We start from the raw sequence: 15,576 nt of genomic DNA on the forward strand, positions 1-15,576 counted from the left end.
TCAAGTTTCCAGATTTATCATCTTATTGGTGGAAAGAAATTTGTGTATGTGAACATATTGGCTTGAAAGTGTTCCCACACACACACACACACACACAAAAATCGGGTGGCATAAATTCAAATTCAAATCTGTATAAGGTGCAGGGATATTGTGTAGGTTATTTTCCAGGAACATGTTTTTCCCTGCGAGAGTCGAAGTGGAGGAAAAGCTTCCTTGATATTTACATATAATGGTGGGTGGTTTGTTGTTTTTTCCTAATCTCCCCTTTCACTGTATGCACAGCTCTATGAGACTCTTAGTTTTATTCATAACTCTTCATCTCAATTCCCTTGTCAAAGATCTTTATGTCTTTTTTATTTTCCCAGCCTGGGATTTAAAATCCAAGGCTCATCCATTACCAGCTCTGATCACAGCTTGCCAAAACATCAACTCACATGGTTATTTTTCATTATTTCTAGCACCTGGGGATTTCAGTTTCTTGTAAGCCCAGGCCTTCATTTAAAAAAAGTGTTTTGGCATATATTAGGTGTCATTTTTAGGTATTTGTAAGCAGTAGGATTTTCATATTGGATTAAACCACTATTTTGCCAGAATAGGAGATCTTTAGTGACTTTTTTTAGAAAATAAATTCATTCACAAAAAAACTTGTGTTGATTTAAAGAAAAACTTTAAGTAATAGGAAAGATATTAAATGGTACACAGATTGGGTTCCCTGATAAGCAGACTTTAAGAGTTTGGAGTATTTATTAAGAAGTGTCCTTGGGACTTCCCTGGTGGTGCAGTGGTTAAGAATCTGCCTGCCAATGCAGGGCACATAGGTTTGAGCCCTGGTCCGGGAAGATCCCACATGCTGTGGAGCAGCTAAGCTCATGTGCCACAACTACTGAGCCTCTGCTCTAGAGCATGCAAGCCACAACTACTGAGCCTGCATGACAAAACTAGTGAAGCCCGTGTGCCTAGAGCCTGTGCTGTGCAACAAAGACAACCACCACAACGAGAAACCCCCGCACAGCAATGAAGAGTAGCCCCCGCTCACTGCAACTAGAGAAAGCCCACGCGCAGCAACGAAGACCCAATGCAGCCATAAATAAATAAATAAATAAATAAATAAAAAGAAAGAAAGAAGAAGTGCCCTTGGGAAGCACACCTGGTGAAGAAGTTGGATTAGGCAGAAAGAGAAGCTGTTATGCAACCTGCAACAGAGAAGAACAAACCTGACTCCATATCAGATCTATTCCTTTAATTCTAACCCTGTTGCCTGTGCTCAGCCATGCTGGCTCTGCTCCTTTTGTAAAAGAATGTTGCTTATAGCCTGAAATATACATGATAACCCATTCTCAAGGTTCTGACCTTTGAAGGTATAACACTTTTCCATACATATAGAGATAAAAAGTTGCAGAACAGAAAATAATAATTGTCTTCTTGGTGTTATATAGGAACATTATGACCAGACCTACTTGGACAGCTGCAGGAACAAAGGATTCCTGCACCAAAAAGTTTGCAAGAATGAGCCATACCTCCTTCAATCTTAGTATAAAAGAAGCCTGAATTCTAACTAAGGTAAGATGGTTCTTTGAGACAGTAGTCCACCATCTTCTCAGCCTGCTGTTTTTCTGAATAAAGTCTCTATTCCTTGCCCCAACAACTAACTTGTCTCTTGATTTATTGGCCTGTCATGTGGCAAGCAGTACAAGCTTGGACTCGGTAACAAGCCCAGTGAAACCCTTTCCTGACCCCAGAGGGTACTCTGGAGCTAACATGTCTCTTCTAACTCACCTCAAGTTAGACTGACATGGTCAGGCCTTTATGTTCCCGAACTGATTAGTCATTGGAAGTTGCCTCTCCCAGGAAGGAGGCATAACTTTGGGCTATGCAGTTGTCTGCACCTGAGACAGTCTCTAAAGGGACTGACTGCTGAAGGCTGTCTGTGAACTTCATTTCCAGCAACTGGGCAACAAGTCCCTCTTTGAAGAGAGGATCTGAATGGCACTTCCCAGTGTCCTCCACATACATTCCACAGTCAATAAAGTGGAATACAAAAGATAAACTTAGCCTAGCTGGTCACAGACCCTAGAAGTGAGAAAAAAGAATGCCAACCCTGGCTTAAAGCAGGATTCTAAGACACTCCCCTCCAACCAAGAACACAGGAGCTGTATGGTCTGATCACCAAAATTAATGATGATTAATTCTAAGAAATGCCAGGAAGGATCTGGTCAGGAAGGACAAAGAAACTAGTGTTCCAGTTGCCTGCAGGAATAGGCTCCACTGTTCCCACTGCATGATTAATTATTGATTTGTCTTTTTAACAATTTAATAAAGATAATTATTCTATTAGACTCAATTCTGACTCAGAAAGAAGAATTAGTTATTGAAGTTCTAGTGATAAGATACCCTGAGAGAAAATGAGCATGCCGTTAAAAAAATGTAATGGGATATGAAAGCATTGTGTTCAACTATAAAACACCATTCAAACATACTCTAAAACTGTAAGGTTTTATTATTTTTATGTAGCACCTATATTGTAGTATATTGTAGATAATGCTGAACTTGGAGTCAGAAGATCTGAGTTTACATTCTACCTCTATATAGGAAGAATTCAACTCAATTTAATTCAGCAAATATTTATTCATATTAAGTATGTGACAGACACAATGCCAGGCACAGATCTTGCCTTGAATTAAAGGGAAAACAAATGCTATTGGTTATATTTGACAATCTCTAGGTAAAGGAAAAAGTGATAGGGATCTGAAAATTGGTAGATAGTTCTCCTATTTTCAAGATGTAGAAAAATATATTCATATTCTAGAACCAGCTTGATGCCAATCTCCTTAATTTCTCTTTCATTTTTTGAACAAATTTTTATACACAGTTTGTGAGCCTTGAGTTAAGGAGATATTATCACTAAGAATCAGGAAGTTTTTTGAGAATGTTAGGTTCAATCTACTTTTTCTTTTCTGAAGGACTAACAAGTCTGGGGAGTAGCATTTATATAAAACACCTATATCCCATTTTTTATGATATCCTGTACACAAAATGTTGAAATGGGAACTGAATGAGAATGGGATTTAGCAAAGTTTTTAGCCAGCTCTATAACCATGTATAACCCATATTTCTGGTTCATTTCATAGCTTGTAAATGTTCCAAGGAAGGTTACTTCTCCATGGCTTCCTCTACTTTCTTAACTACTGATTCCATAGGTACTGTTCCTGACACTAGGCTTCTGTGTGGGGTTGAAGGTGGGGGATCAGGAAGGCGTGTCTGCCTACCTTCTATCTACCAATGCCTATTAAGGCATCTTCCCAAACAAGGGCAGTGCACTCTGTACAAGGCATTCTGATAACTAAAATTTTATTTTTTCAACCTCATCACATGTAGATTTTTATCTGTAAATATAATATTAGAGATTTATGGTGGATTATTGTGGGCTCTAGGCTCTAAACTTGGTCCTGTCTGGTTAACGTCTGTAACAAGAATTTGGGTAAAAGATTGGAGGGCATGCTTGTCAAAAAATATGAATGACAGAAAACTAGGAGAGTTTGATTGATATAATTGATAGGTTGAAATAGTCCCAAATGAACACAATGAAACAAATAGACATAAATGTAAAAGATTTCACTTAGATTCAAAAATTTAGTGAACACATAAGGATTAGGAGATACCTGGCTGTGATGGTCAACTTTATGTATCTATTTGGTGAGTACAGTCTCCAGTTATGAAGTCCTACATGAAACTAGTTTTTGCTGTGAGGGCATTTAGCAGGCACCTTTAAGTAAGTGAGATTATCCTAAATAATCTGGGTTGGGCTGATTCAAACAGTTGAGAGGCCTTAAGAATGGAACTGAGGTTTCCCTGAAGAAGAAAAAAGTCCACCTGTAAACAGCAGCTTCAGCTCCTGCCTGAGACTTCCAGTCTGCCTTGTTGATAAACTACCCTGTGGGTTCCGGACTTGCCCAGCCAGCTCCCATAATCGCATAAGCCAATACCTTAATATAAATCCTTTAATATATATCTCCTACTGGTTCTTTTTTTCTGGTTGAACCCTGATTGATACACTGGCTTAGTACCTTTAGGTGTGAAAAGATTTCAGTTTGCTCTAAGTTTGTTATGCGTTAATCGCTATGAGTGGGGGCCAGAAACAACTCACAGGATCTTAGAAACAATATGCACGAGCCACAGTATCCAGTGAAGGGGAGCCACAGCTCCACTGCTGGAGTCCATACCCATAGCGGGATTATTCTGTCCACCTCCAGCTGCCTAAGATCACTGTGGGGAAGGGATTTTGGTGTAATGGAAGCTAACTTTATAAGAAAGAGATATATTAAATAATGTCACAGGTTGCCCTGTATGATATAGTGAGCTTAGTCACAGGTATTTAAGTAGGAGCTGGTGTCGTCTGCCAGGAATATCTGATGAAAGATACTAGACTAGATGACCTCTAGTGTTCCCTAATTCTAAGGTTCTGTAATTTTACTTTTAATAACTATGCTTCTAATGCATGCCACTAAATGTCCTCATGCCATTTAATTTCCCTTGTCTGGAAAACCTAGTGTGTTCGTTGTCTTCTGATTGCTTTTCTAGAGCCATTCCATCCTGCTCTATGCCCATATGGGCTTCTTCAAAGGACTCCCTTGCCCTCCAGCTTCTGGTTAGATTTGGCTGAGAGGCACCAGCTGGAAGTACGAAGGGTAGGAAGAGAACGAGGTAGGAGTATTTATTCTCCAGCTCCCCAAGTCTGGGTTGCTGCAGGCTGGCTTAGTCCCTTGACCTCACATCATAGTTCTGTCAGAGTGTCCTCTCCACATACCTCTTGCTTTCTTTCTCAGCATCCCAGTAGCCACTACTGCCCTGAGACCCTACAGACCTAGGGGTGGTAATGCCACTGTGGTTACTATCCTAGGTTTCTCCACACCCTGTCTGCACTTTTAGAAATAGGCCCTTGACTAAATTTTACTCATATAAATTTAATTTTTTATTTTTTAAAAAATATTTATTGTATATATGTGCCACATCTTCATTATCCATTCATCTGTCAATAGACATTTAGGTTGGTTCCATGTCCTGGCTATTGTAAATAGTGCTGCAATGAACATTGCGGTACATGTCTCTTTTTGAATTATGGTTTTCTCAGGGTATATGCCCAGCAGTGGGATTGCTGGGTCATATGGTAGTTCTATTTTTAGTTTTTTAAGGAACCTCCATACTGTTTTCCATAAAGAGGTAGACACAGAAAATGGACTTGAGGACATGGGGTGGGAGGGCCAAGCTGGGGTGAAGTGAGAGTAGCATTGACATATATACACTACAGAATGTAAAATAGTTGGCTGGTGGGAAGCAGCAGCATAGCACAGGGAGATTGGCTTGGTGCTTTGCGATGACCTAGAGGGGTGGGATAGGGAGGATGGGAGGGAGGCTCAAGAGGGAGGGGATATGGGGACATGTGTATGCATATGGCTGATTCACTTTGTTGTGCAACAGAAACTAACACAGTACTGAGAAGCAATTATACTCCAATAAAGATCTATAAAAATAAATAAATAAATACATCACTTCTCAAAAGTAAATTTATTTATTTGGTTGTGTCCGGTCTTAGTTGTGGCAGGCAGGCTCCTTAGTTGCAGCTCACCAGCTCCTTAGTTGTGGCATGTGAACTCTTAGTTGAGGCATGTATGTGGGATTTAGTTCCTGGACCAGGGATCGAACCCAGTCCCCCTGCATTGGGAGAGCGGAGTCTTAACCACTGTGCCACCAGGGAAGTCCCCATATGACTCAAATTAAATGTGTCATTTGTTTCCTGTCAAAAATCCTACCTGGTACTTCAAGTAACATGCATGTCAACATTTTTATGTCCTATATAGAGCCAACTCTTCAAATGAGCAGTCAACCAGTCTTTTGGAGTAAATGTGGGAAAAATACTCTTAAAATATTAAGATTAAAAAAATTTAAAAATCTTTGTCGAAGCAAGACTCTCATAAAGACCAAGGACAGACTAGGTCAGTAAGAGTCCTTCCAGCTCCAAAACTAACATCTCTCTCCTCTGGAATCCCTTGGTTCTCAATGTCTATCTATTGCTCTTATTAGTAGTGATCACTTTTCTATGTTTACTTCTGGCAGAAGGAAACATTTTCTAATTTGTGTAAATCTTGATGAATGGATGTTATGACTATTATAAGACAGGGGTTCTCAAATGTCCTTGAAACATTTAGGTAGGCATCAATGAATGCATGTACGCTCCCTAGAGATGTGGAGGACAGGAATACATTTCTTTAAAGTCTTAGGTTTGATAATTCAAAGTGTGAGTTTTGAAATCTACTGCATACATTATACTGTTAGTACTAAAATGAAAATGTTTTCAATTATTTACCATTATTTTTTTCCCCATAAATTTATTTATTTATGGCTGTGTTGGATTCTTATTGCTGGGCACGGGCTTTCTCTAATTGTGGCAAGCAGGGACTACTCTTCGTTGTGGTGTGCGGGCTTCTCATCGCGGCGGCTTGTCTTTGTTGTGGAGCACGGGCTCTAGGTGCGCGGGCTTCAGTAGTTGTGGCTCGCGGGCTCTAGAGTGTAGACTCAGTAGTTGTGGTGCATGCGCTTAGTTGCTCCATGGCATGTGGGATCTTCCTGTACCAGGGCTCGAACCCATGTCCCCTGCATTGGCAGGTGGATTCCTAACCACTGAGCCACAAGGGTAGTCTCTACCATTATTTATTTCCCTTAAAATATTCAAGTAAATTTGGTGCTCAGGAAATTGAGCATCTTTAGCATACAGTTCAATATTTGCCCTAAGCCATTTTGAGAAGCAAGGGATTAAAATTTCTTAATATTGTCAGCATACATTTGTGAGATGCATATGGTATAGTGGCTAAGAGCTAGAGGACTTTGACACCAGACCGTCTAACACCAGACCATCTAAGTTCAAATCCTAGTTTCCCTACTAAATATTGGTTTTTTTAATGCTAAGCAAATTATTTCTCTGTGTTGCAAGTTTCACACCTTACAAAGTGGAAATGATATAACCTATCTTAAGTGAACATTAAAAAATATGGGGGATGCTCAATTAGAATTAGCTTATTATCTATTATTATTAGGTATAATATAACCAGTTCCATATAAGGGAAAGGGATCTCATTTGAAGGGTGACATTAGTTACTCTTTTAAACAGCAGAAGCTCTCTTAAACAACCTCTACCTACCTTATTCGCCAAATTAATCAATGATTTTCGTGTCTTCTATCCAACTTACTGACCGATGTCCACAGCATATTGAACTAGTTTGTGGCCAGTGGGATTCTCTTTAGTACAGGTGTTACTTCTGTTCCCACCCTTTGCATACTTACCAAAGATCAGGAGTGCTTGATCCCAAATCTATTTGTATCAATTGTGCTGTTATTATAATTACAGAATTTAACCAAACAATATGTAAACTTACTAAAATAAGTACAAAAAGAAAATGTTGTTTCTATGTAAAATGATTGAAATATCATGAAAAAACATGATAAGGTGAGCCACTAAAAGTTATCAAATTTAATTGTAGGCAAAGCATTTATAAATGACTGGGGGGAAAGTCTGCAAATATCTGGAAGGATCTTGCCCATACTTCTTCCATAAATATTTTTAGCTCCTTTTTTTCATTAAAAAACTGAGATGGGAAATCATAGATGATACAGTTTGAGTGTGGTTTATACTAGAAATGCCAATCAGTAGACCAATGCTAAATAAAAGGCAGCCCATGTTTCTATGCCAAAAAATGGTCAAATGTATGTTTCAATGTATATGATTTAGATTTAAAAGAACTTTAAGATATGTACATATTTTTATAATGTCATTAAAAACTGATATTCTTACTTTATCTCTGCCAAAGAAGATTCCCTCTCCTAAATAAGATGTTAAATTATAGAAACTCATACATATGTGTTAGAAAAGAGAAAGTTTTCATGTATCAGACTTAAATGTTGAAAATGAGCCTTAAATTTTATAATTGAGCACTAGTTAACTCCTGCACACAGAATCTATGGAGACATTGTTCATATTTTCTTTTTTTTAATACATCTTTATTGGAGTATAATTGCTTTACAATCGTGTGTTAGTTTCTGCTGTATCACACAGTGAATCAGCTATACGTGTACATATATCCTCATATCCCCTCCCTCTTGCATCTCCCTCTCACCCTCCATATCCCACCCCTCTAGGTGGACACAAAGCACCGAGCTGATCTCCCTGTGCTATGCAGCTGCTTCCCACTATCTATCTATTTTACATTTGGTAGTATATATATGTCCATGCCACTCTCTCACTTTCTCCCAGCTTACCCTTCCCCCTCCCCACATCCTCAGGTTCATTCTCTATGTCTGCATCTTCATTCCTGTCTTGCTCCTAGGTTCCACAGAACATTTTTTTTTTTTCATTCCATGTGTTAGCATACACTATTTGTTTTTCTCTTTCTACGGTATTTGTTATCCCTTTCCAGATATTTCTCTTCATTCTGTATAACCAACTCTAGGTCCATCCACCTCACTACAAATAACTCAATTTCATTTCTTTTTATGGCTGAGTAATACTCCATTGTATACATGTGCCACATCTTCTTTATCCATTCATCTGTCGATGGACACTTAAGTTGCTTCCATGTCCTGGCTATTGTAAATAGTGCTGCAGTGAACATTGTGGAACATGACTCTTTTTGAATTATGGTTTTCTCAGGGTATATGCTCAGTGGTGGAATTGCTGGGTCATATGGGAGTTCTATTTTTAGTTCCTTAAGGAACCTCCATACTGTCCTCCATAGTGGCTGCATCAGTTTACATTCCCACCAACAGTGCAAGAGGGTTCCCTTTCCTCTACACCCTCTCCAGCATTTATTATTTGTAGACTTTTTGATGATGGCTATTCCAACCGGTGTGAGGTGATAGCTCACTGTAGGTTTGATTTGCATTTCTCTAACTATTAGTGATGTTGAGCATCCTTTCATGTGTTTGTTGGCAATCTGTATATCTTCTTTGGAGAAATGTCTATTTAGGTCTTCTGCCCATTTTTGGATTGGATTGTTTGTTGTTTTGATACTGAGCTGCATGAGCTGCTTGTATATTTTGGAGATTAATCCTTTGTCTGTTGCTTCATTTACAAATATTTTCTCCCATTCTGAGGGTTGTCTTTTGGTCTTGTTTATGGTTTCCTTTGCTGTGCAAAAGCTTTGAAGTTTCATTAGGTCCCATTTGTTTATTTTTGTTTTTATTTCCCTTTCTTCACGAGGTGGGTCAAAAATGATCTTGCTGTGATTTATGTCACAGAGTGTTCTGCCTATGTTTTCCCCTAAGAGTTTTATAGTGTCTGGCCTTAGATTTAGATCTTTAATCCACTTTGAGCTTATTTTTGTGTATGGTGTTAGGGAGTGTTCTAATTTCATTCTTTTACATGTAGCTGTCCAGGTTTCCCAGCACCACTTATTGAAGAGGCTGTCTTTCCTCCATTGTATATTCTTGCCTCCTTTATCAAATATAAGGTGATCATATGTGCATGGGTTTATCTCTGGGCTTTCTATCCTGTTCCATTGATCTATATTTCTGTTTTTGTGCCAGTACCATACTGTCTTGATTACTGTAGCTTTGTAGTATAGTCTGAAGTCTGGGAGCCTGATTCCTCCAGCTCCGTTTTTCTTTCTCAAGATTGCTTTGGCTATTCAGGGTCTTTTGTGTTTCCATACAAACTGTGAAACTTTTTGTTCTATTTCTGTGAAAAATACCACGGTAGTTTGATAGGGATTGCACTGAATCTGTAGATTGCTTTGGGTAGTAGAGTCATTTTCACAATGTTGATTCTTCCAATCCAAGAACATGGTATATTTCTCCATCTGTTTGTATTATCTTTAATTTCTCTCATCAGTGTCATAGTTTTCTGCATACAGGTCTTTTGTCTCCCTAGGTAGGTTTATTCCTAGATATTTTATTCTTTTTGTTGCAATGGTAAATGGGAGTGTTTCCTTAATTTCTATCTCTGATTTTCCATCATTAGTGAATGGAATGCAAGAGATTTCTGTGCATTAATTTTGTATCGTGCTACTTTACCAAATTAATTGATTAGCTCTAGTACTTCTCTGGTAGCATCTTTAGGATTCTCTGTGTATAGTATCATGTCATCTGCAAACAGTGACAGCTTTACTTCTCCTTTTCCAATTTGGATTCCTTTTATTTCTTTTTCTTCTCTGATTGCCATGGCTAAAACTTCTAAAACTTTGTTGAATAATAGTGATGAGAGTGGACAACCTTGTCTTATTTCCTGATCTTAGTGGAAATGGTTTCAGTTTTTCACCACTGAGACTGATGTTGGCTGTGGGTTTGTCATATATGGCCTTCATTATGTTGAGGTAAGTTCCCTCTATGCCTACTTTCTGGAGGGTTTTATTGGCATATAGCTTCTTGTAGTAATCTCTCATAGTCATGTGTATTTCTGCAGCGTCAGCTGTTACTTTTCCTTTTTCATTTATAATTCTATTGATCTGAGTCTTTTCCCTTTTTTTCTTCATGAGTCTGGCTAACGGTTTATCAATTCTGTTTATCTTTTAAGACCCAGTTTTTAATTTTAATGATCTTTGCTATCATTTCCTTCATTTCTTTTTCATATTTTTCTGATTTGATCTCCATATTTCTTTCCTTCTGCTAACTTTGGTGTTTTTTTTGTTCTTCTTTCTCTAATCACTTCAGGTGTAAGGTTAGGTTGTTTATTTGAGATTTTTCTTGTTTCTTGAGGTAGGATTGTATTGCTACAAACTTCCCTCTTAGAACTGCTTCTGCTGCATCCCATATGTTCTGGGTGGTCGTGTTTTCATTGTCATTTGTTTCTAGGTATTTTTTGATTTCCTCTTTGATTTCTTCAGTGATCTCTTGGTTATTTAGTAGTGTATTGTTTAGCCTCCATGTGTTTGTATGTTGTACAGTTTTTTTCTCGTACTTGATATCTAGTCTTATAGTGTTGTGGTCAGAAAAGATCTTTGGTACGATTTCAATTTTCTTAAATTTACCAAGGCTTGATTTGTGACCCAATATTTAATCGGTCCTGGAGAATGTTCCATGAGCACTTGAGAAGAGATTGTATTCTGTTGTTTTTGGATGGAATGTCTTATAAATATCAATTAAGTCCATCTTGTTTAATGTGTCATTTAAAGCTTGTGTGTCCTTATTTATTTTCATTTTGGATGATCTGTCCATTGTTGAAAGTGGGGTTTAAAGGCCCCTACTATGATTGTGTAACTGTCGATTTCCCCTTTTATGGCTGTTTGCATTTGCCTTATGTATTGAGGTGCTCCTATGATGGATGCATAAATATTTACAATTGTTATATCTTCTTCTTGAATTGATCCCTTGATCATTATGTAGTGTTCTTCTTTGTGCCTTGTAATAGTCTTTATGTTAAAGTCTTTTTTGTCTGATATGAGAATTGCTACTCCAGCTTTCTTTTGATTTCCATTTGCATGGAATATTTTTTCCATCCCCTCACTTTCAGTCTGTATGTGTTCCTAGGTCTGAAGTAGGTCTCTTGTAGGCAGCATATTTACGGGTCTTGTTTTTGTATCCATTCAGCCAGTCTATGTCTTTTGGTTGGAGCATTTAATCCGTTTACATTTAAGATAATTATCGACATGTATGTTCCTGTTATCATTTTTTAAATTGTTTTGGGTTTGTTATTGTAGGTCTTTTCCTTCTCTTGTGTTTTCTGCCTAGAGGAGTTCCTTTACCATTTGTTGTAAAGCTGGTTTGGTGGTGCTGAATTCTCTTAGCTTTTGCTTGTCTGTAAAGGTTTTAATTTCTCTGTTGAATCTGAATGAGATCCTTGCTGGGTAGAGTAATCTTGGTTGTAGGTTTTTCCCTTTCATTACTTTAAATATGTCCTGCCACTCCCTTCTGGCTTGCAGAGTTTCTGCTGAAAGATCAGCTCTTAACCTTATGGAGATTCCCTTGTATGTTATTTGTTGCTTTTCCCTTGCTGCTTTTAATATTTTTGCTTTGTATTTAATTTTTGTTAGTTTGATTCATATGTGTCTTGGCATGTTTATCCTTGGATTTATCCTGTATGGGACTCTCTGTGCTTCCTGGACTTGATTGACTATTTCCTTTCCCATGTTAGGGAAGTTTTCAACTATAATCTCTTCAAATATTTTCTCAGTCCCTTTCTTTTCCTCTTCTTCTTCTGGGACCCCTATAATTCGAATGTTGGTGCATTTAATGTTGTCCCAGAGGTCTCTGAGACTGTCTTCAATTCTCTTCTTTCTTTTTTCTTTATTCTGCTCTGCAGTAGTTATTTCCACTATTTTATCTTCCAGGTCACTTAACTGTTCTTCTGCCTCAGTTATTCTGCTATTGATTCCTTCTAGAGAATTTGTAATTTCATTTATTGTGTTCATCATTGTTTGTTTGCTCTTTAGTCCTTCTATGTCCTTGTTAAACGTTTCTTGTATTTTCTCCATTCTATTTCCAAGATTTTGGATCATGTTTAGTATCATTACTCTGAATTGTTTTTCAGTTAGGCTGCCTTTTTCCTCTTTATTTGTTTGGTCTGGTGGGTTTTTGCCTTGCTCCTTCATTTGCTGTGTATTTCTCTGTCTTCTCATTTTGCTTAACTTACTGTGTTTGGGGTCTCCTTTTCACAAGCTGCAGGTTTGTAGTTTCTGTTGTTTTTGGTGTCTGCCACCAGTGGGTAAGGTTGGCTCAGTGTGATACGTAGGCTTCCTGGTAGAGGGGACTAGGGCATGTGTTCTGATGGATGAGGCTGGATCTTGTCTTCTGGTGGGTAGGACCACATCCGGTGGTGTGTTTCGGGGTATCTGTGAACTTATTATGAGTTTAGGCAGCCTCTCTGCTAATGGGTGGGGTTTTGTTCCTGTCTTGTTAGTTGTTTGGCATGGGGTGTCCAGCAGTGGAGCTTGCTGGTCATTGAGTGGAGCTGGGTCTTAGCATTGAGATGGAGATCTCTGGGAGAGCTCTCACCGATTGATATTTCTAGCGGCTGGGAGGTCTCAGGTGGACCAATGTCCTGAACTAAGCTCTCCAACCTCAGAGGCTCAGGCCTGACACCTGGCCGAGCACCATGACCCTGTCAGTCACACGGCTGGGTCATACTGGAGAAGATGCCCTGAAGCCAGGAGATAGCTTCATGGAAGACCTGTCAGAAGGCTTGTTTGATGAAATCAGGCAAAGGATGGTGAAATTCTGTACCCATGCTCTACTCGCGAAGGGGAAAGTGTGCCTCAGGAAGGTGAGCACGCGCTTCCACTGTTTATATTTTCTAGACTCTTCCTGCATCCAGAGAAATCTATCAACTAATCAGTTATGTCTTTACTAGAGACAGTTTAAGATTGCTAGACCAGAAATAAAAGAGCACTATATTAACTTCAATTTTCTTTAAAGAATGAGGGTTTCTATTAACAGAATATCTGAAATGTTTTATTTACATAATTATGGAGGTTTTTTTATTCATGAGTCTTAATTATCAACCTTGCTTATTACCATCAGTACAAATTCTAAATTAAGTCAGTGGACAAAAACTGACAAAATTTAAGGATTTTGTGTGTATAACTCTTTATGACCATATCCTAAGACTTTTTGGAATGTAGCTACAAAATTTGATTTTAGAGTACATGAAGTCATTTTTAAGTTACCTGTGAGAGGGCATTCTACTTACAATGATTTTTACTTCTTTTCCACAGATGTTTATTTTGAATTCCTTTTATTCTTAATTTATGCTGATTCTTCTTTTTTTCTAAGAGATTTTCTTTTTTATTGATCACATTAATTGATTTTTTTTGTTCCAATATATTTGATAAATATTGTTTGATTTCACTCACTGATACCTACAAAAAAAAAGATTTTTGCTCATTTTTTTCATTTGTAGCTTTTTAAAATGAAACAAGTGACTCTTTAAAAACCAGCTTTAGTGAGATATAATTCATATGCCATAATTATAAATTTATAATTGTACATTTAAAGTGTACAATTCAACGACCTGTAGAATAGTCACAGATATGTGCAATCATTACCACAATTTTAGAACATTTTTATCACTTCAAGAAGAAACCATGAGTCCTTTAGCTATTACCCTCCCTCTTCTCTCATTCCCTCTACTCCCAGCCCCGTGCAATCACTAATCTATGTTCTACATCTCTACACATTCCCCTATTCTGGATTTGCATATGAATGAAATCACATAGTGTATGAATTTTCGTGACTGACTTCGTTCACTTAGCATAATGTTTTCAAGTTTGATCCATGTGGTAGTATGTATCAGCACTTCATTCATTTATATGGCCAAATATTATTCTTTATATGGGTATACTACATTTTGCTTATCCATTTGCCTGCTGATGGACATTTGGACTGTTTTTACCTTTTGGCTATATGAATAATGTTGCTATAAACATTCATATACAAGTTTCTGTATGGATAAATGAGGACTTTAAACGTGATTCTTCTTATTGTAGGGTTGCCAGGTTCAGCAACAGAAAATACAGGGTGCCCAGTTAAATCTGAATTTCACATAAGCATGAATTTTTTAAAAGTATAAGTATGTGACAAAGATTGTATGTTAACAAATGGACCCATAGTGTATGATGGCTCAGTGGCCGCTCTGCAATAACCAGGTGTTCAAGTCAGTGGCAGCTCTGCTCTGTGCTTTCATTCAGGGACCTGGGCAGATAAAGGCTGTGCCAGCTTCAACATGTGAATTCCAAGGTTTCCCAGAGTATTTATATCTAGCAGACAGAAAGGGAAAGAGCACAGAACATCTTGTGCAGAAAGCGTTTTCTGTTTGTTTGTTTTGTTTTGTTTTTTGCTTTGTTTCATTTGGTTTGCTTTGCTCAATTTTCTTTTATAGGCCAGACCGAGAAGTGGCACACACTGCTTTCAGTCACTTTCCATTGGCTGAAGCTGTCACATGGCCCCACCCAACTGCAAGGGGAGTTGGGAAATATAATCTATCTGGGTATCATGAAGAAGAGAACATGGACTTCGATGGGCCTCCAGCATTCTTTGGTACAATGGGATTATCATATATTATTGCTATTAAAAGAAATTGAATTTTTCAATTCAAAAATAGCCAACAGCTAAGTTGAGGAGGCAGTAAAGCTTGGCAAATGCCTCTGCTTATCTGGTGTTTCTATATCCTCCTTCTACAGAGGCTCTTTCCTGATTTAGATTCCTTTCTCGCCTAGTAGGAGTGGGCAGAACAATAGCCAGCTGGAGCTAGTATCAGGGAGCCCTGGCAGACAGAGAGCCTTCCTCTAACTCTTAAAAGCATCTGAAGATTATATAACTCAATAACAAGTATTTATTGAGTGTCTACCTCAGACCCTGTTCTAAGAGCTGGGGAGATAGACACGAACAAAAATATTCCTTGTCCTCATGAAGCTGATGTTCTGGTGGGGAAGATAAGAGTCAACTGATAAAAGGAGGTTTAAAAAGACAAGAGTAAGGGGATGGAACTGATTGAAGTTGGTGTTATTTGATACGGATGGTAAGGGACAAGTTCTCTGATAGTATTTGAGTAGACCCTCTAGGAATTGAACACATAGTGGCAAATAAGACAGAAGAATT

General features: G+C 38.1%; 1 protein-coding gene across 2 annotated transcripts in view; it reads right to left on the reverse strand.

Annotated features, from left to right (window-relative positions):
• Positions 1–15,576, reverse strand: part of SEL1L2 (SEL1L2 adaptor subunit of ERAD E3 ligase) — a 115,747-nt gene that overhangs the window by 75,688 nt on the left and 24,483 nt on the right. For both annotated transcript variants that reach the window (XM_033440344.2, XM_049699217.1), the window contains exon 3: positions 13,670–13,838. In XM_033440344.2, coding sequence (XP_033296235.1) covers positions 13,670–13,838 — 169 coding nt within the window. The remainder of the gene's footprint in view (positions 1–13,669; positions 13,839–15,576) is intronic.

Source organism: Orcinus orca, chromosome 16 (assembly GCF_937001465.1).
Source record: "Orcinus orca chromosome 16, mOrcOrc1.1, whole genome shotgun sequence".
Classification (NCBI taxonomy): Eukaryota; Metazoa; Chordata; class Mammalia; order Artiodactyla; family Delphinidae; genus Orcinus; species Orcinus orca.